General features: G+C 66.7%; 1 protein-coding gene across 2 annotated transcripts; it reads right to left on the reverse strand.

Moving 5' to 3' along the window:
* Nucleotides 1–1,674: 1,674 nt before the first annotated feature.
* Nucleotides 1,675–25,974, reverse strand: NIBAN2 (niban apoptosis regulator 2). Of its 2 annotated transcripts, XM_084299191.1 has the most exons (14): nt 25,821–25,974; nt 12,949–13,079; nt 10,163–10,291; nt 9,716–9,821; nt 8,993–9,160; nt 6,267–6,382; nt 6,086–6,190; nt 5,241–5,403; nt 4,846–5,033; nt 4,492–4,647; nt 4,140–4,256; nt 3,663–3,770; nt 3,441–3,552; nt 1,675–2,643 (listed from the first exon to the last, which is right to left on the reverse strand). In XM_084299191.1, the coding sequence occupies exons 1-14, from the start codon at nt 25,873–25,875 to the stop codon at nt 1,694–1,696; spliced, it is 2,604 nt and encodes an 867-aa protein (XP_084155317.1). In that variant the 5' UTR covers nt 25,876–25,974; the 3' UTR covers nt 1,675–1,693. The 2 variants fall into 2 exon arrangements, with proteins under 2 accessions (XP_084155317.1, XP_084155318.1); XM_084299192.1 differs by lacking the exon at nt 4,492–4,647.
* Between the last annotated feature and the right edge of the window lie 686 nt (nt 25,975–26,660).

Here is a 26,660-nt window from a genome sequence, read left to right on the forward strand (position 1 = left end):
CTCAGGGAGCTTTTGGCCGTGGGATTTGGGGTGCTGACTGCTCAGGGTGGGGGTGCTGAGCCCCCCTCTGCTGGGGGGGGTGCGGTTTTGGCACTGGGATGCTGCGTGTGTGAGCTGGGCAGGTCCCTGGGCCCCCCTCCAGCACTGATCCTGCCGCAAACCCCTCACACTGTGCCTTGGGGGGGGCTGCAGAAGGAGCCGGGTGCTGGGGGGGGGCCCGGCCGCCCCCCACCTCACCCCCGTGCCTCCTGGTTCGCACTTTAGGATGGGAGCTGCTGCCTGCTGCTGCCTGTGGCAATAAAACCAGTGGGGGCCTGGGGCTCCCGGCTTGGTGCGGGGCTGCCGGAGGCGATGCGGGGCCCCGGCACCCCCGGCTCACAGCGGGTTTGGGGGGGCTGCACCTCAGCCCCATCACAGCCCCCCCCACACACACACAGCAGTGTCCTGGGGCCGGGCAGTTGGGGAGTAAGGACAGCCTCCTCTGGCTTTAAATAAAGCTTTAGTTCTTTTATTAATTATTATAAGCATATCTTAAACATTTGTATAACATTCTTAATAAAATATCTTGGAAGAGACAGGTTTTAAGTTCCCAAGGCAAGGCACTTTTTTTTTCTTTTTTTTTTTTTTTTTTTTGGGGGAGGGGGCTCCCCAAGTGGTTTGGGCTGGGCACCCCCTTCAGGGGCAGGGACAGGGGCACCCCCAATGCAGGGGGGGGTCAGTCCCCGACGTGTGCACACACACACGCTGCCAGCTCCTGAGTCTCGCCCAGTGCCCCCAGCGCCTCTCCAGTGCTTTCGGTGTGTCCCCCGGGGCTGTCACCGACCCTGCCGGGGGTCCCGGTGCCCTGCCAACCCCTGCCGAAGCCCCAGATCTTCGCCCCCCCCCTCCCTGGCTGCTGCCAGCACCCAAATGCGCGAGGGCCGAGGGCTGGAGGCCAGGGGGTGATGCCCAGCTGGGAACCAGGCGGATGCGGGACGAGGCCAAAGCCCCCCCGCTGCCACCTCCCCTCCCAAAAAAGCTTTCCCTAAATCCCAGCCGAGCCTGGGCATGGGGTGACGGCAGTCCCAGGGTGCGTGCGGAGCAGCCTGGGGACCTTGGACAGCCCCACACCTCGCCCCCAAAGGGCAAGGAGTTGTTGTGGCAGCACCCCCAGGCAGATCTCCTCCTGCCCCACATGTCCCCGTGCTCCTGGCCTCGTCTCGCCCTTCACCCCCAGCCCTTGCCGTCCCGTTTTTGCCCACCCTCCCCCGCAGCCCTCGCTCCCCTGGGTGCTGGTGACGGCACGGGGCCGCCTGGGAGATGCTCCCCGTGGGGAGGCTCCCAGGAAAACCCCACAGATGCGGGCAGGGGATGGTCCCCGCTGCCGGGGGGGGCAGCAGCTGGGAGCATCCCGCAGGTATTGGGGCTCCAGCCCCCCCAGACAGCCCCAGGCACGTGAGCTCGGCTATGGGGGAGGCAGATAAAGCATCTCTCCAGTAGAAAAGAAGGAAATAAGGCAGAAGAAGGACAGAGCAGAGTGCAGCGGGTGCCCTTTGCTGAGCCGGGCCCCAGCCGGCCCCCCCCGGGTGGTGGCCAGCCGCGCAGCAGCGGGACCCCCCCCGTCGGGTGCCCTCGGTGTTCCCCATCCCCTCCCTCTCCCGCAGCGCCGCTCCAGCCCCGGCAGCCCCAGGACCAGTCCACGGCGGGCACGGGGCTAGAACTCAGTCTGCACCCCCTCAACAACGCTCTCCGTCGTGCCCGCGGGCTGCGGGGGGCTGCAAGCCACCGGGGGGGCCACCTCCTCGCCCGTCTCCTTGTCACTGGGCTGGTGGCAATCCGTCCCGGCGGGCGCAGGCGGTGCCGTGGGGTGGTGCTCCTTATCTCCTGATGGGGCCTGGGCTCGGGGTGCAGGTGGTGGTGCTGTGGGGTGGTGCTCCTTATCTCCCGACGGGATCTCAGCTCCGGGTGCAGGTGGTGGTGCTGTGGGGTGCCCTTTATCTCCTGATGGCACCCCGGCTCCAGGTGTAGGGGACGCTGCTGTGGCTTGGTGCTCCTTATCTCCTGCTGGCATCTCGGCTCGGGGTGCAGGGGATGCTGTGGGGGGGTGCTCCTTATCTCCCGAAGGCTCCCCGGCCCCCGATGCGGGTGCCACCGGTGCGTCGCGGCGCGCCCCATCCCCATCGCTGCCCGGACCCCGCGGGGGGCCGTCTCCCGGCGCGGACCCCGCTGCCACCACCTCCTCGGTGGCCCCGCTCTGCCGCCTGCCGTGGGTACCGTTCGTCAGCCGCTCCTCAGCCTGGCCGCCGGCAGCTTCCTCCGTGCCCTCCTCCGCCAGCATCTCCCTGATCTCCGCCACCCCGCCCGGGGACCCCGGTGGCACCGCGGGCTCCGGCTCCCGCGGCTCCGGGGAGCTGGGGGGCAGCAGCCCCTCGGCAGCCGCCTCGTAGGGCAGGGCCCCCTCGTCGTCCTGGATCACCGACACCACCTGCTTGGCCCGGCGGCGCTTGTCGGCGGCCGGCTCGGCCTCGGGCTGCCCGCCGTGCTCTTCGGCCCAGTCGATGGGGACGCCCTCGCCCAGGAGGTGCAGGTTGGGATCGCTGTTGTGCATCACCATGCTGTCGCGGTACAGGTTGTGCTTCCGCTGCACCGCCGCCTCCTTCACAGCTGGAGGCACCGAGAGAGGTGTTAGATGGGCTGCACGGGGCCACCCCTTCCTTATAGGGTACCCAGCACCCTGCACGGGGTCATCCCTTCCTTGTAGGACACCCATCACCCTGTGTGGGGTCACCCCTTCCTTGTAGGACACCCAGCACCCTGTGTGGGGTCACCCCTTCCTTGTAGGACACCCAGCACCCTGCTTGGGGTCACCCCTTCCTTGTAGGACACCCAGCATCCTGTGTGGGATCACCTCTTCCTTATAGGACACCCAGCACCCTGCACAGGGTCACCCCTTATAGGACACCCAGCACCCTACCTGGGGTCACACCTTATAGGACACCCAGCACCCTGTGTGGTGTCCCCCCTTCCTTGTAGGACATCCATCACCCTGTGTAGGGTCACCCCTTCCTCATGTGACACCCAACACCCTACCTGGGGTCACACCTTCTTTATAGGGCACCCAGCATCCTGTGTGGGATCACCCCTTCCTTGTAAGACACCCAGCACCCTTCCTGGGGTCACCCCTTCCTTATAGGGCACCCAGCACCCTGTGTGGGGTCACCCCTTTCTTATAGGGCACCCAGTACCCTGCATGGGATCACCTCTTATAGGGCACCAGGCTTGGGGTCACCACTTCCTTGTAGGACACCCAGCACCCTGTGTGGGGTCACCCCTTGTAGGACACCCGTCACCCTACTGCCCTTGCTCACTCTGGGGTCTCCCCACCCAGCACCCAGCGCCCACCCCAGGCTGCAGGAGCCCCCGCGGGGCAGAGCCGAGCCGCTCCGGGCTCCCCTCCCTACCTTGCATGATGTCTTTCATCACCGACTGCAGCACGACCTCCTCGTAAGTGTTCTCCACCAGGATGAAGCTGGCAAAGTCCTCGAAGATGAGCTCCTGGAACTTGGCTAGCTCCTGCGGGGGAGAGGCCGGTCAGCGGGGCGCGGGACGGGGAGGTCCCGGTCCCGAGGGGTGCTTATGGGATGCTGCAGCCCCTCCACGGGGCGCTGCTCCCCTCCTCTCACCCCCTTGCAGGTCGGCGCCAGCTTCTTCAGCAGGAAGGGGATGGTGATCTGCAGCAGGGCCTCCCTGAAGAACTTCTTGCGCACGGTGCTGCTGTCGTAGTCGTATTTCTGCGGGGCAGGCGGGAGCGGCCGGGTCAGCGCACATGAGGGCCGCAGGGTGGCGTGGGCACAGCCCCGTATTTTGGGCCCGTTTCCACGGGGCTGAAGGGGTTCCCCTGTCCCTCCCACCCACGCAGTCCCCAGGGTGCCCGACCCTGCGCTCCCCCTGACTTTCTGCAGAAGTGTTTGGGCCACTCCGAACCCTGGCTCTGGGTCCCCCGCCGGCTTTCCCACTCGCCCCAAAACCCAGCAAAATGCATGAAAGGCTCGTTAGAAAGAAATGTTTCCCCAGAAGACTTCTGATATGCATCCCCAGGCTCCTCGCCCTCGGCTGAAGGCCACCGGGGGCCCCAGGTAGGAGCAGGCCCCAGCCCTCACCTTGAGCACGCGCTCGAGGATGCGCTGGATGGACTTGCAGAGGTCGTCCTTGCCCTGCAGCTTCCCCAGCTCCTGGTGCAGCAGCGTCTCGAAGGTGTACACGGCGTCATCCATTTGCTGCGGCAAGAACCACGGGGTCAGCACCAGTTTGGGACCCCGGGGGGCTGTTTTGGGGGCACTGGGACGCCAGGATGAGCCTATACACCAGCAAGGCTCCCAGCAGCCCTGCCTGGCATCCACGGGCTCCACCCTGAGGACTGAGGGTGCTGGGGTGGCTTTGTCCCCGTGTCCCAGCTGCTCAGCCTGGGGGACACAGGATTTGGGATTTGTCCCCCCCCCCATCCTGTCCTACCTGTCTCATGTGGATCTGGGCCCTCTGCTTGAAGACAGAGGTGCTGGAGACGTCGAACCGCTGCTGGAGGCCCTCCAGTTTCAGCTGCTCCATCTTCTCATAGCACGACTGCATCTTCACCGGGTGGAAGGCCAGCTGGGACAGCTTCTCCATGTACTGGGGACACGGCCAGGCTCAGCAGGGCCCGGGCTGCCACACGCCACCCCACACCATGCCCAGCATCCCACACACCACCCCACGGGCATCGTCCCCGGGCATCTCCCCAGCCCGGGATCCCCCATGGGGTCTGTCCCCAGGTCTGGCCCTGCCACCCCGAGCCCCGTCCCGCTGACCTCCAGTTCTGGCAGCTCTCACCTCCACCAGCTTCTCCAGGCCGCCCTCGTTGACGATGTTCATGTTCATGTCCGTCACCTCCTTGAAGAACACCTCCCGCACCTCGGCAAAGCCCTGGCTCGTGGGGGTCATCAGGGCCTCCAGGATGGAGGAGATGTAGGGCTGCACGTGGTTGCGGACACAGATCTCCGCCTTGGGGAGGACGAAGGCTGGGCAGAGAGCAGGGGTGAGCACGGCGAGCTTCCTCCGGCCTCCCAGCTCCGCATTCAGTCCCTGAGCCCCCCGGGGAGCTGCGCCCCTATCCCCAAACCCCTCCAGGAGAAACCTCCCAGACCCACAGGACGAGGCAAAGAGCTCTTGAAGGTGGCCCTCGTGTGGCACAGCTCCCTCCCCGTGCCCTGTCCCCCGGGGCTCACCTCGGATCTTGCTGCAGAGGTGCTCCTTGGAGGTGATGATCTGGTCCATGTCGGTGCGGATGGTGCTCTCCAGCTGGGGCCGCTCCGCCTCGCACTTGGCCACCAAGGCGTCGTACTGGGCCTGGGTCTGCTCGTAGACCATCCTGTACACGGCATCCGAGATCTGGGGAGGGTGAAAGGAAGGTTTCACCCGCTGGGTGAAATGAAGCCCCCGGCGTGTACAAAGCCACGGGAGGTCCCCGAGCAGGGGGGACGCCGGGCAGGACTTGACCCTGCAGGCCCCACGTGGCTGCCGGAGCTCCTTTTGAAGCCAGACGCTGCGATTTTGGGGCCAGCAGGCGGCAGGGCTGTCCTTCCCCTCCCTCCCTCGCCCTTCCCAGTTGTGCAGATTCACCCTGGGCCGTGCCGTGGAGAGCAGAGCTACAGAAAAAAGCAGTGTTTGTGCCTCCGCTGGCTGCCTCGGCAGCACGTTACGTGCTGGGTGGAAACCCCGCTGGCCACAGGGCTGTGACGGGCAGCCCTGAAATGTGCTCAGCCTTTGGCAAGGTCCTGGGCTGGATTTAGCCTGCGCTGCCCTAAAAATGGCTGGCTAAATATAGCAGGGCTGGGTTTTGCTCGGGGGGGCCGGGCTTCCTCCCGTTTGCTTCCCTCACTCTGGGACGCAGGGAGGGCCGGGCAGGGCTGCGTGCGACGGCACGGAGGGGTGTCGGGGGTGCCAGCAGCAGGAAAGCCACCAGGAGCCCAACCTGGAGGGACAGGGACCAGCACAGTGCCCCAACGTGGGGGCAGGGGGTTGTAGGGGGGTGTAGGTTTGGCCCCGGTGTCCCCACGGCCACCACCCCTACCTGGATCCAGGTCCGCTGGCGCTCCGGAGCCTTGCCCTTGAGCCGCGGGCCGATGGCACTGCGCAGCTCCGGGAGCAGCTCCTCCATCACCAGGTTACTCAGGATCTGCGAAGGGAGGAGGCGTTGGGGGACACTGCCCGACCCCACAGAGCCCCCCCCCAGCCCGGGGGCCAGCCCTCACCTGGCTTTGGTTGCCGCAGAGCATGTCCCAGGTGCCGTACTGCTCCTTGGACTGGCGGTACATGCGGACGGCGTCGGTGAAGGCTGGGGCCTCCACCTTGGAGTCCTCGGAGATCCCTGGGGGGCAAAGGGGGAAACGGGAGAGTGAGCAGGGCAGCGTGGGGACCAGGGGTAGCTGCTGGCAGCATCCCCAGCCTGCCACCGCAGGGGTCCCCCCACGTCCCCAGGGCCACTGCACAGAGCCCGGGGCTGTCAGCGGGGCGGGGGGAGGCCCTGACAGCACCCCAACCCCATAAACTGGGAAGGAAAAGGGCAGGAAAGCACCCAGGAGAAAAAGGCTCGGCAGGACCAGGAGCTTTTATGCACCGTGGGGGCTCAGCAAGCCCTGAAGCACGGCAGGAGCAGGGGGCTCAGGGACCCCCAGTGGTGCATGGGGAGCTGGGGGCCCTACAAGTGCCCTGGGAGGATGGGGTTCGAGGCTGCCCAGGCTGTGCTGGAGGCAGGGGGGCCCCGCGGGATGTGGAGCAGCTGGGGAGGAGGAGGAGGAAGGCTCTGGGTGGGGAATGAGTCACGGCAGAGCCTGGCGGGGAGGCGCAGCAGCAGCAGCGGTGCTCCAGCCGGTTCTGCTGCCCCCAGGATGTCAGTGCCCTGATCCACCCCGGTGTGGGGCTGCCACGCGAGGGGGGGGCACAAATCACAGATGTCACCCCCCCCGTCCCCTGCTGCCACGTCCACAGCCCCCAGGGAGCGCACAGGACAGCCCGGAGCCACCCACCCCACGCACGCCCTGCCCAGCCCCAGGGGTGCCGGCGCCGTGCCGCAGCGAGGGGTGCCTGCAGGGAAAGGGAACAGCCCCGGGACACCCCCACAGAGCCCTCACCCCCCTAAACTCCATGCTAAAGCAGAGAGCAGCGAGAGCAGAGGTCCTCGGTGCTGGCCCTGCGCCCTCTTCCTTGCAGGACCCCCCCCAAAGCCTGGGCTTGGTGCCAGGCAGGAGGGACCCGCCGCCTCCCCGGAGCGCCCGGCACGCCGGGGTAGAGGGCTTGGGGAGCCTCAGCCAAAGGTGGCTTCATCCCAGCAAGGGCAGCCCCGGGCTGTTGGCGTCCTCCAACACGCAGGGATTTTTTTTTTTTTTAAGACGCTCGCTTTTAACTCCCAGCCTAAGCAGCTTTTCCCGAGGGACAGCTCGAGGCGTGGGGAAAAAGCAGAACCGCTGCGAACGCTGGAGTCCGGCCCTCGCTGAGCGCCGAGGGGTGGCTGGGCTCATCCAGCACCGCGGTGGTGTCGGGGATGGGATGCACATGGCAGGCTGGGACCTCTCCTGGCAAGGCTCCTGCGGTGACCTGTGCTGGGTGCTGGGTGCTGGGGACGATGCTGCACCCAGGCCAGCCGGGATGGGGGTCCCATGGGCGCCCAGGCTGTGGGGCACGACTCTGGACACCCCCCCCGAGGGGTGACATCGCTCGTCCCTGTCCTTAGGGAAGAGCTGGTGTTACAAAAACACCGAGACTTGTAAAGGGAGGTGAAACTTCCCACACTAATCACCAGCGGAGGCAGACACGGAGCCTCTAATTTGGGAAAAAGTTGCTCAACGGCAACAAAAGATCTTTCATTGGAGTTGAAACAGTATCCGAAACCTTGCCAGAGCAGCGGCGGGCAGAAATCTGGAGCTGGGGAGGGAAGAAATGTCTCACAAAGAGGAACAGCCTGCAAAAATCAAGAAATCCACCCGAGCAGATCCCTTCCTGGGCCCGTGCCCGTGTCTGTGCCTTGTTTCGTCTCCAGCTCGGGAGGAGGAGAGGGTTCGGCAGCGCAGCCACGGGGATGGTTCGGCAGCTCCCCGGGGCTCACGGCTCTGCCTTCACCCGCCCAGAGCCTGGGCGGCCGGGGGGAAAAGGGAAAGGGAAAGCTCAAAATAAATAAAAGCTCAAAATAAATAAATCAGCCCCCGAGCCCGGACATCCCCAGCTCACGGAGGGTGCACGGACGTGTCCTGGAGCAAGGAGTGCCAAAAGGAGGGGAAAGAGCAAAGCACTCGGATTTCAGCTACCACGGGGGGATGAAAACCCACAATGAAACTCAGGCTCTGCACCCACCCTATGGCTCTGCCCCTAAAATATCGGGGCTGTGAGCATCTCCCGCGAGGGCAAGGTGCATCGCCGGCCGGGCAGGTGGCTCCTTGCTTGCTACACAGAGCAGGGCCGGCGCCTCCTTCCCCGGGACGCCTTCCCAGAGCCCCACACAGCCCTGGGGCTCATCCCAGGCGCGGCTCAGCAGGAAAATCACCTTTCCCTGCCAGGGTATCGGGGGGGTGCCCGGCCCTGCCTGTCCCGGCCGTCCGCAGCCCCTGCCCGAGAGCTGGTGCCGGCGGAGAGTGGGAGGAAGGAGCGCAGGACGGTGGCCTGCACTTTTAATGACTTTAATTGCCAAGTATTTTCTGCCTCGGGGTGGAAAATAGTCATTAGGGCTCCCCGCACCGGCGTCTCTCCAGCTGGCTCCACGCGGGCTCTCCCGAACGCTGGCACAGGCGCTGTGCTCCCCGGGGACACGGGGACGTGCCGGGTGGCCGGAGCCCCCCGCTCCCACCTTCAATGGGGCCGAGACACTCCCCAGCTCCCTGCCAATTCCCCTTCTTCACCCCAAACCCATCCCTTAGGGCCAAAAGGGCCCCCAGCACCCCGCCTGGAGGTCTGGAGGCGGACACCCCCCGGCCAGCCCCCGGCTCACCGTTGTTGCAGTGCCGCACGCAGTCCTGGAAAACCGCCCCCCACTTCTCCTGCTCCTTGCCCGTCATCACGCAGAAGTAGTAGTGCCGGGCGTAGGGGTGCCAGAGGATCAGGGGGAAATCCGTGGGGCACTTGATGATGGCGGCGTTCCCCGACTTGGGCGCCACGCCTGCGGGGGGAAGGATGCTCTGAAGGGGCAGGGGGTGGCTGCGCCCCTTTCCCTTGCCCCTTTGTAACCCAGGGATTTATGAGGGGCAGAGCACCCTGATGGAGGCAGCTGGTCTGCAGGCGTCTGCAGGGCTTCGTGGTGTTAGGAAAGCAAACGCTGACAAACCCGGAGCACGTTTCCTGCTGGGGAGGTGTCAAGGCTCTTCCTCAAATCGCCAAGGCCAAGCACAGCCCCTGGGGACGGGGCTTTGTGCCGCAGAGCCCTCACATACGGGTGCTTTGGCTGGCTGGGGTCGGGATGTGGGACCCCCCCAGAGCTGCTGGAGGTGCAGGAGGGGCACACGAGACCCCTGGGCTCCTCCAGACCCTCTGCCACCATCCCTCTGCCTCCCCCATGGGAGAGCAGCACACTTCACCCCACACCCCACCCTGGGGGACCACGGGGCCGTTCTCCCTCCCTGCAGCCCCCCAACCCCATCCCATCCCCTCCCCAGCTGTCCCCATGGGGTTCTCAGCGGCGCAGGGACCTTGGGGCCCCCGAGCAGCCCCCACTCACCGGGCAGGCTGCTGCTCACCAGCTCCAGGTACTGCTCCACGGAGGTGAGGACCTTGTAGCCAGCGCTGTTGATCAGCACGCGGGGCGGCAGCTCCCGCTCGTAAGCCTGAGCAGAAAGAGCTGGTGAGCGGGGGGAGGACGTGGGGGGAACACCACGGCACTGCGGCTCCTTTTGGTGCTGACCCCGTGGGAGGTGGGCGAGAGGGTCCCCGTCCTCCTCCATCGGGGTGGAGGGGGAAGGAACGCTGCGTTGAAACACCACGGGGCACCGGGAAGCAGCGCGGATGATTTTGGGGACGTCCGAGCCCTCACAAGGAAATCAGCCCCGAGCATTGTCCCCAGGGAGGGCAGGATGGGAGCAGAGGGGGGACGTCGAGAGGCTTTGAGCACCCTGAGCTCACTGCCCCCCCCCGCCAGGAGGCGATGCCGAAGCCGGGGCGTGCTCACCAGTTTGTTCTCGTAGAGCACCAAGCCGTAGTTGTGCGGCACCACGCAGAAGCGGTTCCTCCACTTCTTGTTCTCCTCGATGTACTGGAAGAGGTTCCCCGAGTAGATGACGTGGTCCTCCAGCGGGACCTGCCGGGGGGAGACCCGCGGTGACCCGGCTGGCGGGGACAGGGGCTGCCAGCAGCACCCCCCCGGCATATCCCAAATCCTGGTGCCTAACCAGCGCCCCGGGGTGACAGCTCGGCCCAGGGGCCTCCAGAAGTCCTCCTGAACCTAAATTGTTGTGATTTCCCCCACCTGAGGCAGGAGGGGGCACACACAGCCCAGCTGCAGCTGATGCTGCAACGTCCCCAAAAGCAGGGGACGGGGCAGGGGGGGGACACCCCGCATCCCCCAGCCAGGCACCCCAGGCAGCGCGCAGGCTGCCCCGACACCGTCCCGAAGACAGGCGCGCTGAGCCGGCCAAGAATTCGTCCCAGGAATTTTTATGACCCCAGGAACATAAACAAGAGCCAAGAGCTCTCCTGGCAGCAGGAGCGCTCCGCAGCTGCCTCTCCGTGGTGGCCACCCGGCATCCAGCGTGGTGGCCACCGGGAGGGACCAGCAGGAGCAGGACCCTGGTGCCGGACACTGGGCTGGCACATGCTGCCTCCCCCTGCCCAAATCACTCCCCAGAGGAATACGGGGAGAGGGGAGGAGAGACCCTGCAGGGGGAAGCAGCCCTAACCCAAACCCAGCGGGGATGGGGACAGCGAGGGGCCGGCAGGGCCAAGGGGACACCAGCCCCAGGAGCCCCCACAGCAAACGATGGGAATTGTCCCACGTAAACCAGCTGGTGGCCACCAGCCTGGGGCCCTGAGCACCATCCTGCCCATCCTGCCTCACCGAGCCGGCCCCGCACACCCCCAGCAAGTATTTGGGGCACGCAGGTATGTGCCGAATTGCTAGGAGGGGCAGGGAGGTGGCGCTGAGCCGGAGGAGGGCGAAGGAGGGTGCTTGGGGACAGCTTCCCAGGGGCTGGGCACGTCCCCAAGGCCTGACACCGAGCGGGGGTTGAGCGAGGGGCCTGGGCTGCTGGGGGCACCGATGGTGGAAATATTTAGTCCCTGCTCTGGTCACCGCTGCTCCTTGACAGAGCTTCAGGGGACCGAGCTGTGCCTGGCACCGCGACCCAGCTGTCCCCCTCCAGGCCACCTGGTAGGGCTGCGGGAGGTGCTGCTGGGCACTGAGGTGGCCAAAAAATGGTAAGAAAAATAAAATAAATAAATTTAAATACAGCTAGAAGGCTTCCATCCAAGGACGTGGAGGACACCACCCTGCATCCTGACATCCACAGCTCTTTCAGCAAGTTAGGGCAGCGCTGAGCCGAGCTGCAGGACACAGCTCCCCGCTCCTTGGTGACCCCAGGCCCTGCCCCGAGCCCTGGGGTACCTCCACCTCCCATGGGGACCCCACAGCTCCCACCCAGCTCACCCTGGGGACACTCGTGGGACCCCCAGCCGTGTCCCCAGCCCCAAAAATCCCTTCTGGCTATGGGCTCTGCAGGCAGCGAGGCAGCTGAGGGGACTCCTTGCAGGAGGACCACCCTATTTACACCCCGGTGCTGCGGGGCCGCGCCGTGCCCCCGACCTCTCCACTCGCTGCCTCAAGCCGGTCTCGATCATTCCTGGGCTCGGTGCAGAGGGTGAGCAGCCTTGGGGAGGCACCACCTGGGGAAGGCAGCAGCCGAACCACGATGAACCCGAGCGGCTCCTCCCTGCGGGTGCCGGGCTCCCCGTCCCCGCTCGGGAACACTCAGCTCCACGCCCTGGCTGCGCCCGGCACGCCCCGTGCCCACGGTTGCGACACGGGCCCAGCACCACCCGCACCGGTCAGGACAGCCCAGGAGCTGTCACCTCCTGCTGCAGGGATCAGGACTTGTCCCCGTGCCTAGGGTGGGGGTGTTCCCCTCCCGAGAACAGGCGGTGGATGTGCGCGCCCGCAGGTCGGTGCAGCAGCTCCTGGATGCAACCCCCTTGGGTGGCTCCAAAAGGCACTGAGCGAGGCAGAGGGACGGCCACATCTCTTTTCTCCTTTTCACACCCTTTTCTCAAGGGGCTCTGGGAAACACACCTTCTCCTCGTCTTCTCCTCGCCAGCCCTGGTAACACCAGGTGGAGGGAGAGCCCCAAGGGCCAGGACAGCACCGTGCAGGGAAGCCGGGGACCCCACGGCACTGCCCCAGCCCCAGGCTCTGCAGCAAAAACCCCAGCGGTGGCTTCAAGCAACCCAGCAAAAGCAAACCCCAAAGCTCTCCAGGCATCCCCACACCTCCAAACCAGCTCCTCGTAGCAGCACAGGGTGGTGGATGCATGGAGGTGGATGCATTTCAGGGAGGATTTCCTCCCCTTCCCCAGCGCCGCAGCATCGCCTGCCCCCAGCAGAGGGGAAGGGCAGCGCAGCACACCCGGCCGTGCCCTGCACCCAGCAGCCTCGCTCGGGGATTTATTGGGTACAAGCAGTTCCCAGGAGCTCCTCGGCAGCCAGGAGCACCTCCAGCCAGCCTGCCTGCCTCAAACACGTCCACGCCGGGCTGCAGCCCAAGGCCAGCCTCGCCCTGCCCCTGGGTGTGCTCGCTGCAGGGATCTGAGAAGAAAACCTTCCCGGAGAGCCCCACGGGCTGGAGACCCCGTCCATCTCCTTGTCCTGGGGGTTCCTCTCCCAGTTCCTACGGGGCTGCCCGAAGCAGGGGGAGGAAGATGAGGCTGTGCCTTCGTCCCTGCCCGGGGGGTGAGGCCGGGCTCTTACCTTGCGGTGCAGCAGCTGCGCCTGCGGCCCCCCATTGCCTTCGATCTCATAGCGGACGCTGTTGAAGAGCGCTACGCCGTACTGCTCCTTGTAGCAGCGGGCAAACTCCCCCAGCACCTTCCCGGTCTTCTCTGCAAGGGGAGAGAAGAGGAGGGGAGAGTTAGGCTGGGGCTGGCATCAGGCACCCCGTGCTCCCCACCCCATCCTCCTCCCGCCGCCCCAACCCGCGCTGGCTGCGCCCTGGGGACCCGTCCCCAGCACCAGGTCCTGATGGGGGCTGCAGCACCTCTGCCCCCCCAAGTGGGGCAGCCCCATAAAGTGACCCCAGGCTCAGCTCCGCTCGGTCCCTGCGCATCCCACGTGGCACTTTTGGGCACGTTTGCACCTTTCACACCTGGCAAGCGCCGCGGCGATGACCCGGTACCCACGGGAGCAGGGTTCAGCACGAGGCCACGGCCGAGCCCACCGCCCTCTGCCCTCCCCGTCCAGCCCAGGGACTCACTCAGGGTTCCTGCAGTCATTTTTTGGCCCTTAATGTTAATGCCACGGATTCCTCTCCCAGGCAGGAATTTCCTGACATTAAGCTGGTTCCGGCACCGCGGCGCTTCCTGCGCATTGTGCGGCCCCGCTGCAGCCCCGCAGGAAGGGCTGAGCCTTCGCCCCCACGTCGGCTGCCTGGGAATGGGGGCAACCCCCCCGGATCCCACACTCAAGGTAGGACCTTGATAAAACACCCAGGACCCTGCGGTGCCCCATGAAGGACATCACACGGAGCTGCAGGCTCTGCAGGTGGAGGTGCTCGGGGCCACGCATGCCGGAGGGGGACAGGACAACCCAAACTGTGTCACCCCCCCAGGAGGTGGGGACCCCACCACAACCCCCTGCAGAGCAAGCTGAGCACGAGGTGCCCCCCACCATCACTTCATGCATGGGAAAGGACACTGCAAATCCACCCCCAGCAGCAGGGATCGGGCTTTCCAAGCCCCGAGGCACGCAGCCAGAACTGGGCCCCCATGCAGGAGGCTCCTGCACCCCCCTAAAGCCCGCCTGCCCCCGCAGCCCCCGCCCTGCCTGACCTCAGTGTGCAGGAATCTGGAGGTGCCCGAGGGACTCCCACGGCCTGAATCACCCAGGGCCCTGGCACAGCACCCCACAGCCAGCCCCGTGCCACCCGCGCTGCTCCAGGGGGGCACGGTGGAAGCAGCCACCTCCTGCCAGCACGACACCCTGCCCCATGGGCACCCTGCCCCATGGGCACCCTGCCCCACGAGCACCCTGCCCCACTGGCACCCTGCACATTTCCATGCTCCCCCTGGGGCTCTTCCGCAGCAAACCCCACCGCAAAGCACCATCGCTTTGGGGAGAGACTTCCAGCAAACGGGAAACTTCCTCAGAGCTCCCTTGGGCGCACAGGGACTCGGGTTGGAATTTCGCTCAGCTTTGCCCTGATTGTACGATGGGGAAATGACCGAAGCTGCCTGCGCCCACACCGGGCTGCTCCGGAGCTCCGGCGACGTTGCCCCTGCATCCCCGGAGTGGGAGCCAGCACGACGCTGGGTGCACGAACCCAGACAAAACAGAGCCTGGCAGAGCCCGGAGCCTGCAGCAGGAGCCAAGATCCTCATCCAGCAGCGGCCGCCAGCCGCGCCGGCACGGAGCAGCAGCTGGCTCCGGCACGCTGCAGGTCCCCATGGCACGGGAGGGGACTGGGGCAGGCACAATCGGGGCTCTGCTGCCACCCAGGGCGCTCCTTCCCCTGACAGCAGCGGCGGTGCCGGGGCTGAAGCACCCCTTTGGTTTAAGTTTTGAGCAGCAAAGAAGGAGGAGCCTGCTCGTACGAGCAGAGAAATTCCTCACCCCGATTTTGGCATTTTCTCCTGGAAAAAGCCCAGCCCGCTGCTGCTGCGCGCGCTTGTGTCCGCGAGGTACTGCAGTTGCAACACGCGCCTCCAAAAATGTGTTATTTTGGCTGGGGCTCTGGGCAGCGATGTTGACAGCTGAGATTTAGAAGGACAGTTTGAGGTTTCATTTCCTTTCAGTTCATGGGAAAAAAGGAGCCCTGGTCCCCCAGCAGTCGAGACGGCTTAGTCACTCATTCTTCTCTGATTAACAACGGGGCCAATTAGGAGGTCTTAAGTAAATGGGAAAGCAAAAGTCAATTACTTGCAGATACCGAAACAAAAGGTTCTCAGTCAAGTAGCCAAGAGCGCTGACTCTCCCCCAGCCCAGCAGCCCAGAAAGCCGCAGGCAGGGCGCACACGAGGGGCTCGGCACGGGGCTGGGGGAGGTTTGTGGTCCCCGAGCTCCCTGCCCGAGCCCGGGTTCCTGTTGGGCTCACTGGCACCTCTCCTCAGAGGCTCCATCTGCTCTCTGCCTCCGGGTTTCCCCTCCTTCCCTCCTTCGCTGCAGTGGCATCCTGATGACTAAGATTCACGTGGCGCCTCGCTCGCCGAGATAAAGGAGCTCTGCAGCGCGCTGGCGTCTGCGAAAGGGCTGCGACGGGCAGCAGCAGCGGGACGAGGCAGCGGCACGAGGCTGGGCAGGGTGCGGGGACCCCGCGGGGTGCCCGTGCCGGGGGGAGCAGCTCCCGGGGGCAGCGCTGCTGGCGGATCACCGCCCATCGGCAGCGCCTCGAGGAGCGAGGAGCATGGGGCTGCTGCTCCCTGCATCCCACCTGGGCTGATCTCGGTGAAACCGGCCCGGAGAGGCGGCTCCTGCCCAGCCCTCGGACTGGTTGTGCAGCCGCGGCAGCGTGCCGGGACCCGCGCCAGCCCCGGGCAGTGGCACAAGGGCTCGGGAGGAGGTTGGGGTGGCCGCAGCCCCCGGGCAGCTCCTGCCACCGCCGGCACTCCCAGAGGTGTGTGCCGCTCCGGCCTCGCTCTGTCAGAGGGTTCACGGCCCGGCCACAGCAGCTGGGGCCAGCCCGAGCCCCTGGGCACCCGGGCAGGAGGCTGAGCGCCGTGCCAGCCCGGCTGGGAGGTGGTGAGTGGCTTGGGGAGAGGTTGGAGAGCAGAAGTTGCCTGTGCCAGGCACGTCTCCAGCACCACCGGCAGCCCCACGCACGCACGCACACCCCAAAGCAGAAGTCAGCTCTCGCCCTGCCTGTCCCGTCACCAGGCACAGCCCAGCTCCGCGCCTTTCAGAGCAAAGAAAAGGGCAAAAATCAGCCTGGGGTCCTGGGTCGAGCCCGGAGGTGGCATCACCAGAGAGTGGCACCGGCTCCAGCACCCTCACAGGTGCCTGGCACTCAAAGCCGGGCACAACGGAGCCAGAAGCAGCAGCCTGGTGCTCTGTGGAGAACCCAAGGAGCCCCTGCAGGCCCTCAGGGGACATCTCTGTCCCCACGTCCCCAAGCCATGGGCTGTGGCACTGGGCAGGAGGTGAGCACAGCCAACTCCTGCACCGGGGCTGGCCCAAAGAAAGCTGCCAGCTCCTGGGGGCCAGCACCAGCTCCGGTGCCCCCTTCCTTCAAGCTCTTCACATTTTCCCTCTGCATTTTGATTTTTTTTGTTGGTTTTGTGTTTTGTTGCGTGTTTTTTTTTTTTTTTTTGTGCAGCCACATCTGCAGCTCCCTGTGCTCCCCTCGCAGAGCCAGCGCTGCGCAGCGTTGCGGGCCCTCTCCCTCCTCACCACGAGGCCAAATGGAGCCACGCAAGGGAAAGGGAAAGGGAAAAGAAAAGGAAAAGGGAAAAGAAAAGGGAAAGGGAGAAGAAAAGGGAAAGAGAAAGGGAAAAGAAAAGGGAAAGGGAAAAAAAAAAAGGGAAAGGGAGGGGCCCGATCCTGCGCCAGCCCCCCCAGCTCCTGCCGGTGCCCAGCACCCAGCGGTGCCTGCTGGAGCGTGCGGCGTGGGAGGGCAGGGCTGTGGAGTGCGGGGCCCCAACGCCTCCTTCCCCTGGAAATCATGTGAAAATGAGAGTGCCGCCTTCAACACCACGGCCGGCCGAGTCAGCAGGTCTGGCAGCGGGAGGTCAGCCCCTGCCGGGTCACCGCTGGCATCGGTGGCCGCAGCCTGCAGCCGGCTGGCACGGGGACAGGGACAGCAGGGGGCTGGGGATCCGAAAATCCAGTCCCCAGCCGCTGCTGCGGGTGGTGGGGACGAGGGGCTGCCCCCTCGGGGTCCCCCAGCACCTCCCCGGCAGGGGACGAGGTGACAGGGGACGAGGTGACGTGGCCACGGCTGCTGGCGTGCCCCTGTCCGCACACACTCAGGCTGACAAATGCGGGCGGCAGCACTGCCCCGAAACCGCCCTGCAGCCCACATCCCGTTTTGCAAGCCCGGAGCCCCACATCCCTCACGGCTGATGCATCCTTCAGGGACCGCAGCCGCCCTCCCTGATCTTATCTGGGGGGGGCCGGGCTGTGCCCGTGGGATCCCAGCCTCCCCCGAGCCCCCCAGCTGCGAGGAGGAGCGGGAGCAGCGGCGGGGAGCACGGGGCACGGAGGCACGGGGTTAAAAACGATATAAAAAAATTTTTAAAAAAGAGACAAAAAGGCTCATTGAGCCCGCGCCCTGGGCCAGCTGAGCCGTGTCCCCCGCACGGTGACGACAGCTCTCCTGGCTCCCTCCCCGCACACGGCTGAGTCAGCAGCAGCCCGAGGAAAGCCCCGGCACAGCGCACAGCCCGGCGGTCCCCTCGGTGGTGTCCCCAACCCAGCAAAGCCCCCATGATGGTGGCGGTGGCCTGCGGGACATCGCGGTGGCGGGGGACCCGTGATCACCACGTGCCAGCCCGGCCATGGCGCAGCCAGGCTGCAGGGGCAGGAGTTAATTGCTAATTTAGCCGGTAAATGGTTAACGAGCGGGGAAGGGTGCTGGCGGGGGAGCGCAGGCTGCCGGGCGGGTGACAGGGACGTCCCCAACCCGGGCAGCTCACACCTCTACGGCGAAGAATGGACAAAGAATGGACGGAAGCCGCCTGCAGCCGCACAAACAAAGCCCGAGCAGCCGCCGGGCCCCCCCTCGCCCACCAGCGGCCCCCTGGGTGCGGACGGGGCTGCCGGCAGCCGGGGCTGTCCCCAGCACGGCTTTCCCACGCCGCCCTGCCCGCGTGTCCTGTCCCACCGCCCCGACCCTTCCTGTGGGACAATGGGGCCCCCCCGGCTGGGGGTCCATGGGGGGACACCGCAGGGAGGTGTTGGAAGGGTAAGTAGGGGGCCCAGGTCACCCCCCGGTGCTCCGTGGGTCCCGCACCATGGTACAAATGTGCCCAGAGGTGCCCTCGCTGCCCCTTGGGCACGCTTCCTTGCCCCAAATCCTGGTGGTACGCAGCCAGTGCGTCTGGGCATCCCTACAGAGGGGTGCTCAGCACCCTGGGGTGCACAGCAGGGGTATAGGGTGCACCCCGGGGATATGGGGTGCGCAGCATAACCAAGGGCAGGGTGCACGGCACACCAGGAACGAGGTGCACAGCACTGCAGGGACAGGGTGCTGAGCCAGGCCTTAGCCAACAGCATCCCCTGAGCAGCCCCTGCAGCTGCCCAGCAGGGCAGGGGGGAGCAGGGCACAGCCCCCAGGCATGGGGCGGCCCCCCTGGGCACCGAGCACCCCACTGTGCCACCAGCACCGCCCTCTGGCTCGCAGCTGGGCACGGGGCAGGGCAGGATCGTGTCCGAAACGAGCTTTCAGCACAGAGCAGCGGGGCAGCCTCGGGACAACGGCACCCAAGGGATGGTGCAAGAGGAGGCTGGGGCTCCGTGCTGAGCCGGGGCAGAGGCCCCAGCCTCGGTGCCACGCCAGGAGCAGGGGACGACACAGACCCCATGTGCATGCCCGCACCCCACAGCATCACCGCCAGCCCTAAGGACCCTAAGCAGGGCCAGGGGTGCCCCCCAGCAGCAATGTGAGGGCGCCTCCCCCGCTTCAATCGCCCCACACGGCCGCCTCCCCCTCTCCTGGAGCAGGGGGGCTGACACCAGCCCAGGCGGGTGGGGGTGTTGGGACACCTCCGTCCCTGCGCCCTCAGCCCTGGGGCACCCGGCCAGCCCTCACCACCCCCCCCCAGCCTCTTTCTGCTCGAGGGCATTATCAGGATTTAGATTAAGTTTATCCGGAGCCAGCTGGGGAACAACCAGAAGGCGGGGGCTGCCCTCCCCAGCCCTTTGTTCGCTCTATCACCCGGCTGCACGGCTCCGACAAGCCCCGTGCCGATAACCCCGGCGGGACGGGCTCTCAAACCACGCGGAGGATTTTTGGGGGGGTAACGAGTACCCTAAAAACCACACGAGGCGACCCAGCGCAGGACGAAGCAGGGCCGCAGGGGTGCACCCAGCCCCCGCGTGCGCTCCCTCGCTGGCGGCGCCGGCGCTGAGCTCAGCCCTGCTCCCCGCTGACTCAACGCGCTTCTCGGGAAGGGTGAGCAGGACGGGGGCTGAGCAGCGGGAAGGGATGAGGCAGCACAGCCTCGCAGGGGAAAGGAGCTGGGCTCAGGGCCCTGCTGGCTCGTGCTCAGCCCCCGGGGGAGCATTGCCCGTGCTGCCCAGGGAGCCAAAGCCCCAACCCAGCCACCAAAACGCGGCACGGCGCGCTGCCCGCGGGGACGCGGCTGTCCCAGAGCCACCTCCCCACTTCCCCAGTGCCCCCATCCCGGCTGTTGGCGGTGCTGCCGCTCTCCCCAAGGTCCCCAAGGTCCCCAGGGCCGTGGCACGGCACCCCCTGTCCCTCGGTTTCCCCCCCCCAGCCCGGTGCTGTCCCCGCAGAGGCTGCGCCCTCCCCGTCCCTCGCAGCGCCGCGCCCAGCCGGGTGCTTTCCCAGCGGCGCTCCCAGCTCAAAGCAAACAAACCTGCGCCGAGCCTGTCCGCAGGACGAGCCCCGGCACACCACAAACCCACGGGGGAGAGACCGAAACGGCCAGCTAAGCACGGCCTAGGAGCGGCCTGCTGGACGCCGTGGGGCACCGTGGGATTTAGGGCAGCGAGGGGCTTGCGGCACCCCTGCCTCGCGTCCCCTCCTCGCCGTGCCCCAGCCCCGTGCACCGTCGAAGCACTGGGGGTCTGCAGGGGTCGAACCAAGCCCCTTGCTCTATCCGTGCCCCCCAGCCATGCCGAGGAGCCCCAGGGGGCAGCCAGCCCGATGGGGAGGGCCCAGCGCCCCAGTGGGAGCTGTGTTTTTTGGTGGGAGCCGTGTTTTTCCGCCCCACGGCCGCCTGCCTCCCGCTGCTGCCCAGGAACTGGGCTGCTCCGGCTGCGTGTAAGGAATGTGCATTTGAATAACAAACAGCGTCCAGGGCCTGACCAGGGCCCCTGCGTGTCTTGGGAAAGGCGCTGGTGGCCGGGATGGGCCCAGGGCTGCAGCACCGAAGGCGTGCGCAGCGCCTGCCCTGCCCCGAGCAGCCCCCGTGTGTTAGGGCAGAGGAGACCCCCTCCCACCCTGACGGATCCAGGCCCCTGCTGCCAGTGGGGAGGTGGATGGGGGCCCAGCAGCCCCCCCAAATCACCCCTTTCCATGCTCCTGATGCCCCAAGGCAATGTGCCCGGGTCCCAGCCCCATGTCCCGCCACCCACTGGGCACCAGGACCAGGATAAAGGCCACCACCAGAGGTAACCGCGCTCACTGACAGCCTGGCTGTCCCCACGCAGGGTTCCCAGTCCCACCAGTGCCTGTCTGGGGCGTGAGGGGCTGGGACAGGACCTCACCTCGCCCCTCCCCACACTGCTGCACCACCAGCACCAGCCTTTTGGGATCGGAGTCATTCCAGCGTGGCGCAACCCCGGCCGGGGCTGAGTCACCCCCATGCACGCTGTGCTGCTCGCAGCACCCCCCGGGCACCCACACAGGGTCTGGTGGCACCTGGGAGCCACCCGACAGCTCCGTGGGGTCAGGAGGGTCCTGGGGTCCCTGGGGTAAAGGGACCTGCCCAAATGCAGGCGTCCCCACACGTCTTCCGAGTGTCTCCAGGTGCTGGGGACGGCAGGAGGTGGATGGTTCTCGTCTGGGGACGTCCCGGTGGTCCCTTCTGCAGGTGGCAGTGCCCACCCGGGGACACGAGCAGGTGGCCCCCTCCTGCCCCTCGCCCAGCCCCAGGGAGAAGAGCCGGAGCTGGCCCGCTCCCCGTGCCAGCGGGAAACCCAATCCAGCACCGGGGGAGGAGACCGAACAAAGGCTTTTATGTACGTCAAAGGGAAGGGAAAAAAAAAAAAAAAAAAAAAAGAAGAAAAAAAAGAGGTATTTGAACAAAACAGCCCTCAGCCTGTTCTGGGCTCTGTCCCTGCGGCTGGAGAGTTTCCTATGCCCTGCCTGCGCCGGCTCCTCCACACCCCCACAGCCCGCGGGGCGCAGTGGGGCACAGTGGGGTGCAGTGGGGCACCCGCCTGGCCCCGCAGCGAGGGAGGTGGTGCTCAGCCACAGGCCCAGCCAGGAGCAGCAGCAGGGCTCAGGGCGCTGCCCGTGGCCACCCCACACAGTGACACTGGGGTCACCCAGTTTTGGGGCATGTTCCTTCATTGGGGACACCCCCGATGGGCACCACGCGTGGCACCAGGCAGCACTGGCAGTGGGGAGAGGGAGCCAGGATGAGTCCCCGTGCCCCAGGCAGCAGCTCCTGTCCCATGGCCCCTGTCACCTCCATGGGGACACCTGGCTCGGGGGCTGGAGCACCCCCAGCAGCAGGGTTTGAGTGTCCGGGGACAGATCCTGCCGGGGGCAGGGGGACGGGCACGGTGCCCCCCCAGCACAGCGGGGACCCGCGCTGAGCACCGCTGCCCTCTCCCTTGGAAAAGGGGGAAAAGGTGGAGTTTGGCTCCTTCCTCTCCCGCTCCGTCCTTGAGCAGCTCCGCAGGAAATCTGCTCGCAATTAGCAGCCCTGCTCCGGCCTTTCCTCCCCTTGGCTCCCCCGGCACCGGGCTCTCCATGGGGCACAGCCAGATTTGGGGTGCCAGCCTTGCCCAGGGGGCGAGGGCAGCGAGGAGCCCCCGGTGGCACTGCCTCGGGACCCTGCAGCCGGGCAGAGGCTACTGTAGGAGGGATGGGGATGGGAAGGGGGCTCTGGCTGTCTTGGTGACGTGTGTCACCGTGTGTCACCTCTGCAGAGCCAGCCAGAGCTGTGGCTGGGACCCCTGCATGGATCTGGGGGCAGGAGGGAGGCAGAGGTTGGGGAGATGCCAGCTCTTGGCTGTGCTCGGTCGCTGCAATGGGAGCAGGGGTGGCTGATTGCAGAGCTGGGACCCAGGCGAGGATTTGGGCCTGATCCGAGGACCCACGGAGAGCTGTCGGCTGCAATCCAGGCTCAGCTCCTGTCCCCGAGGCCGGGAGGGCTCCTGCTGCCTGCCGGCCCCGGAGGCCCCCGCAGCCGGAGCTGCCCCGTGCCCCGACACGCTGGCTCCGAGCAGCCCCGTGCCCCGACACGACGGCTGCGGGTGAGCCCCAGCACGCCAGAACCAGCCGATCCCTGCTGGCGTGCGGCCCCGACATGCCAGGGGAGGGATTTCCTCTGCGAGGAAAGAAGCCACGCACCGCGTTACCAGAAACCTCCCGACCTCCCCGGCTCCGCCGCACACCTCGGCACCCGGGGCACCGCAGCTCGGCCGGGTTTGGATGCCCCAACCCCTGGGGCGAGGCGAGGGCTCGAGCCTCCAGGCTGAACCTGGAGCCCTGGAGGCTGTCCAAGAGCAGTGCAAAGAGACAAGTGTCGTGCTTAAGGAACTGAAGGCTCCTCCTGCTCGTGCCCCCCGGCACGCACGGCAGCTCCCGGTGCCCGGCAGCCCTCGCTGAGCCAGAAAGCTGCAGGTCCGGCAGCACCGGCAGGGCTCCTGTCACCTCTGCCCCAGCTGCGTGGGCTGCTGTCTGCAGGAAGTCCCATCTGGCCCCTCCCCAAATTAACAGCTGCTTTATTTAGCAATTAATGAGCTGGCAACTCCCCCGAGCTGCCAGAACAAGGCGTGAGCTCGCCAGGACCCTCCCGGTGCTGCCGCCCGCCTCCCCGGGGGCTCTGCAGGGTGCCAGGACCCCAGCCCTATGCAGGCACCCAGCTCCTGCCTCAGCTCAGCCCCGTGCCCACCAACACGAACCCCTCTGGAGAAGGGGCTCGTGGGGATGAGTTATTGGGGTACACGGGAGAGCTTCACCCACAGGAGAGCTTCACCTCCTGTGCCGCTGGGTACCGCGGACCTCGTGCCGGATCAGTAGGGCACAAGGGGCACAGAGCCCCGCGGCTCAGCCAGCGGCATCCCTTCCTTGGCAGGAGCCCCCAAGGGAGCCTGGGTTGGGCTGGGTGCCCTCAGGGGGCTTTCCAACCTCAAAACCTTTTCAGTGACCCCCCGCCCCCACCGTCTTCGTGTCCCCGTTGCTGACGGTGCCCACGCTGGGTGCCCTTGCGCAAGGAGAGGGGACGCGGTCCCAGCTCCTGCCCGTGCAGCAGGACGGGAACAAGTCCCCACCCACAGAGGGGAGGAAGAGGAGGAGGAGGAAGGCAGCCAGAGGGTGTTGACAAACAAGCTTGGGTGAGTCAGGCTGGGACAATGTCCTAAGGGAAGGCAGCAGAAGGAAGCCCTTACTGGTTCCCCCACCGGCACAGCTCCCCAGCGTGGGGCTGCAGAGACCTGAGGGATACAGAGGCAGGAGCTGCCCGAAATCCACCCCGGTGTCAGCACAGCCCCAGCTTGCCCTGCTGGCACCAGGACAGCCTCCCCAGGCAGCCCTGTGCCCCCTGCACGGCTGCTCCAGCTGCAGGAGACCGGGAGAGCCCCACCAGCACCCCCTGCCCCCGAGGCAGAGAGCCCCCTGTCCTGAGCTGCCGACACGCACATCGCACTCACCCAGCTCATGACCTCCACGAGACATTGGCATCAGCCTCAGCACCCTCTCAGCGTGGCTTTTTACACCCCAGGTCCCTAGGAAGAGGGGACTGCCACCTCCCTCCTGCCTCGAGCCCACCTGCGGATGCTCAGGGAGGACGGATCTGGCGCAGGCTGTCACCTCCCCGCTGCTCCAGGGCTTGCTGCACGCCCAGCCTGCAGGATCCCACCCATCCCACGGGTGCAGGTGGGCTGCAGGAGGAGCAGAGCACAGGAAGAGCCCAGGGAGCCCCCGTCCCTGCTGCAGGCAGGGCTCGTGCCCGCGCTGCCCCCACCCGGAGCCCGCAGCCCCCTCCCCGGCTCCGGGTGCCGGCAGCAGCAGCGAGCAGGCTGAGCTAGCAGGAAAACCCTGAGCTTTCCCCGCCGAGTTGCTTTGCATGCCTGACAGCAAGTCGTGCCTTGCCTGCCGGGTTGCGGCCCCTCCCAGCTCGCCAGGTTTCCCACCCCGCCAGGAGCCCGGACCTAAAGCACAGGGGGTGCTCGGTGACACCGGCGGACCCCAGCCCCTCCTGGGGGTGCCCCGGGGGAGGTGCAGGTCCCCCCATTTCATCCCAAAACTTCAGATCTGTAGCATGGGCAGGACACGTATGAGAACGAGCTCTATTGCACGGATCCATGAGAAATCCCCTACAGCCCCCAGACCCCCCAGCGTGGGCTGAAACCCCCCGGCACAGCGCTGGGTCCCCGCTGGGCGCAGGCGCTCTGCCTCGCCTCGCCAACGCCCTGCTCGTGCCCAGCAGAGCCAGACTGCTGCCTGGGCACCCGGCCGGGCTTCTCCTCCTCGTGCTCTTTGGGGTTAAGGCGGCGGGGATGTGCTCTGGCAATGCGGGACGTGCTTTGGGGTCACGGAGCGAGCCCCCGGCGCAGCGCAAAGCCCCGAGCCCCCGTCGCCAACCGGCTGCGCCGAGCCTCGCGACGTGAAAACCCACAGCTCATTACGAGCTCTGCTTCAAAGCTCGCAAACCTGCTGGCGTCCTGCTGAGCCGCATACCACGTAAGCATTCCTGCGAGCCGGCCGCGGGGCCTGGCAGGCAGGACGGGCTCCGCCGGCAGCCCTCGGGTCCCCCCGCTCCAGAGCCGCGCACGCAGAAAAATACAGAGCAATGGTGGGGCAGAGAGACAGCCCTGGAGCCTCCCGGGGCCTCGAGCCGTGCCACCACGCAGGGTCCCACGTGAAGCCAGGCTCCTCCGTGCCAGCTGGCTGGGGGTGACTTTGTGGGGTGCACGGTGCCGGTGCTTGGGAGGGGGTTGGAGAGGGGTTTTTTTTTTGCTTGTCTGAGCACCACGGGGCTGGGAGGTCGACCTCAGGGAGCAAAGTGCCAGACCCCAGCCCCAGCTGGAGCAGAGCGAGGCACGGCACCCCCGGGGGTGGGGAGGGGGTGACCCCAGCTCTGGGGGTCACAAAAGTCCCCGCAGGCAGCCCCAGACAGCCCCACGCTTGTACAGAGGCCACCGCCCCGCGCCGGGCGGCACGAATCGGGCATCGCACGCTCGGCACGGCCGCCGGGGCTCTCAATGGCCACATTGTCACCCTGCCCGGTCCCTGCCAGCGGGGCTCCCCCCGGTCCTCCCCCCCTCTCCTGGAGCCTCTGGGACCCCCCCAGCACTGCCAGGGAGGGGAAAGTTTCTCTGCGAGCCCAGCACCAGCAAAACCCTTGGTGGCCGTGCTGACAGCCCGGCGTGCCAGCATCGCTGTGCCCCCCCTGCCCTCCTGGGCTCAGCCCCCGACCCCGTCCCCAAAGCCAGCAGAGACCCCCCCACACAGCCCAGCCTTCTACTGGGGTGCGGGCAGGCACTTTGGGGGTCCTGCCCCCCACCCACCCCAAAAAAAAAAAATAATAAAAGCAGGCTGTGCCCAGGCAGGACGTGGAGGGGGAGAAATACAACGCGGTGTGTAGGGGTTAAAAAAAGTGAAAAAGTTGCACTAAAGCCGGGCAAAAGTTGTCGGGTGGGAATGGGGAGGGGAGGGGGACCCGGGGTGGGAAGGAGGGGGGGAATCTCAGTCCCCCACTGAGGACGGGAGGAGGTTGGGGGAGGGTGGGGGGTGACTTTTTTTTTTGGGGGAGGAGAGGGGGGGAGCTCACCTGCGATGTGCTGCCGGCGGCCCTCGTCCAGGTGAGTGGAGAGCACATCGCCCATGGCGCCGGGGCGCTGCGGGGGGCGCGCTGCGGAGCCGTGCCCGGGGACGGGCGCTCAGGCGCTGCGGAGCCCCATGGCAGCAGCCCCGGCTCTGGCGGCCGCGGCTCTGCGGAGCCGCCCCCGGCCACTCCCTCCCCTCCTCTCCCCTCCTCTCTTTTCCCTTCCCTTCCCTTCCCCTCCCTGCCCTTCCCCTCCCTGCCCTTCCCTTCCCCTCCCTTCCCCACCACCCAGCCCTCACCCGCAGCCCCCAGCCTCCCCCTCTTTGGGCACCCGGCATTAATTAGCAGCCTTCATTTGCTCGCTCAGGGTTGGGGTAGCTCAGCCCGGGGCAGGGTGCTGGGGGCTCTCAGCCCCCTTCTCCTCCCCTCGTGGCCTCCCCAGCACACACAGCGGGCCCCGTGCCAGCCCCCGCGGGCTCTGGCGCCAGCCGAACGGGCTCCCTCCTGGCACCGGCCTCGGCTCCCCGACGTTGCCTCAGAGGGCGATTGCAACACCCGCGCCTCCCTTTCTACCTGCGCGCTCACGCCCAGCTCCTCGTAAACCTCAGCCTTGAGCTGCCGCCAGCTCCGAGGCGTGCCGTGCCGTGCCGTGCCGTGCCGTGCCGTGCCGTGCCGTGCCGTGCCCCGCTGGGGTGCAGGAGGGCGGCCACGGGGGCCCCTCTGCCTCGCCGGCCTCCTTTGCCAGGAGGGAGGCTGGGATGGGGAGCGGGGAGGCTCCACGGCCACGGGGGACGGGCAGGGTGGCAGCGTGTTATGGGGAGACAAGAGGGAGCCGGCATCAGTGCC

The sequence above is a fragment of the Netta rufina genome (assembly GCF_964035555.1).
Source record: "Netta rufina genome assembly, chromosome: 20".
In the NCBI taxonomy this organism is placed as follows: domain Eukaryota; kingdom Metazoa; phylum Chordata; class Aves; order Anseriformes; family Anatidae; genus Netta; species Netta rufina.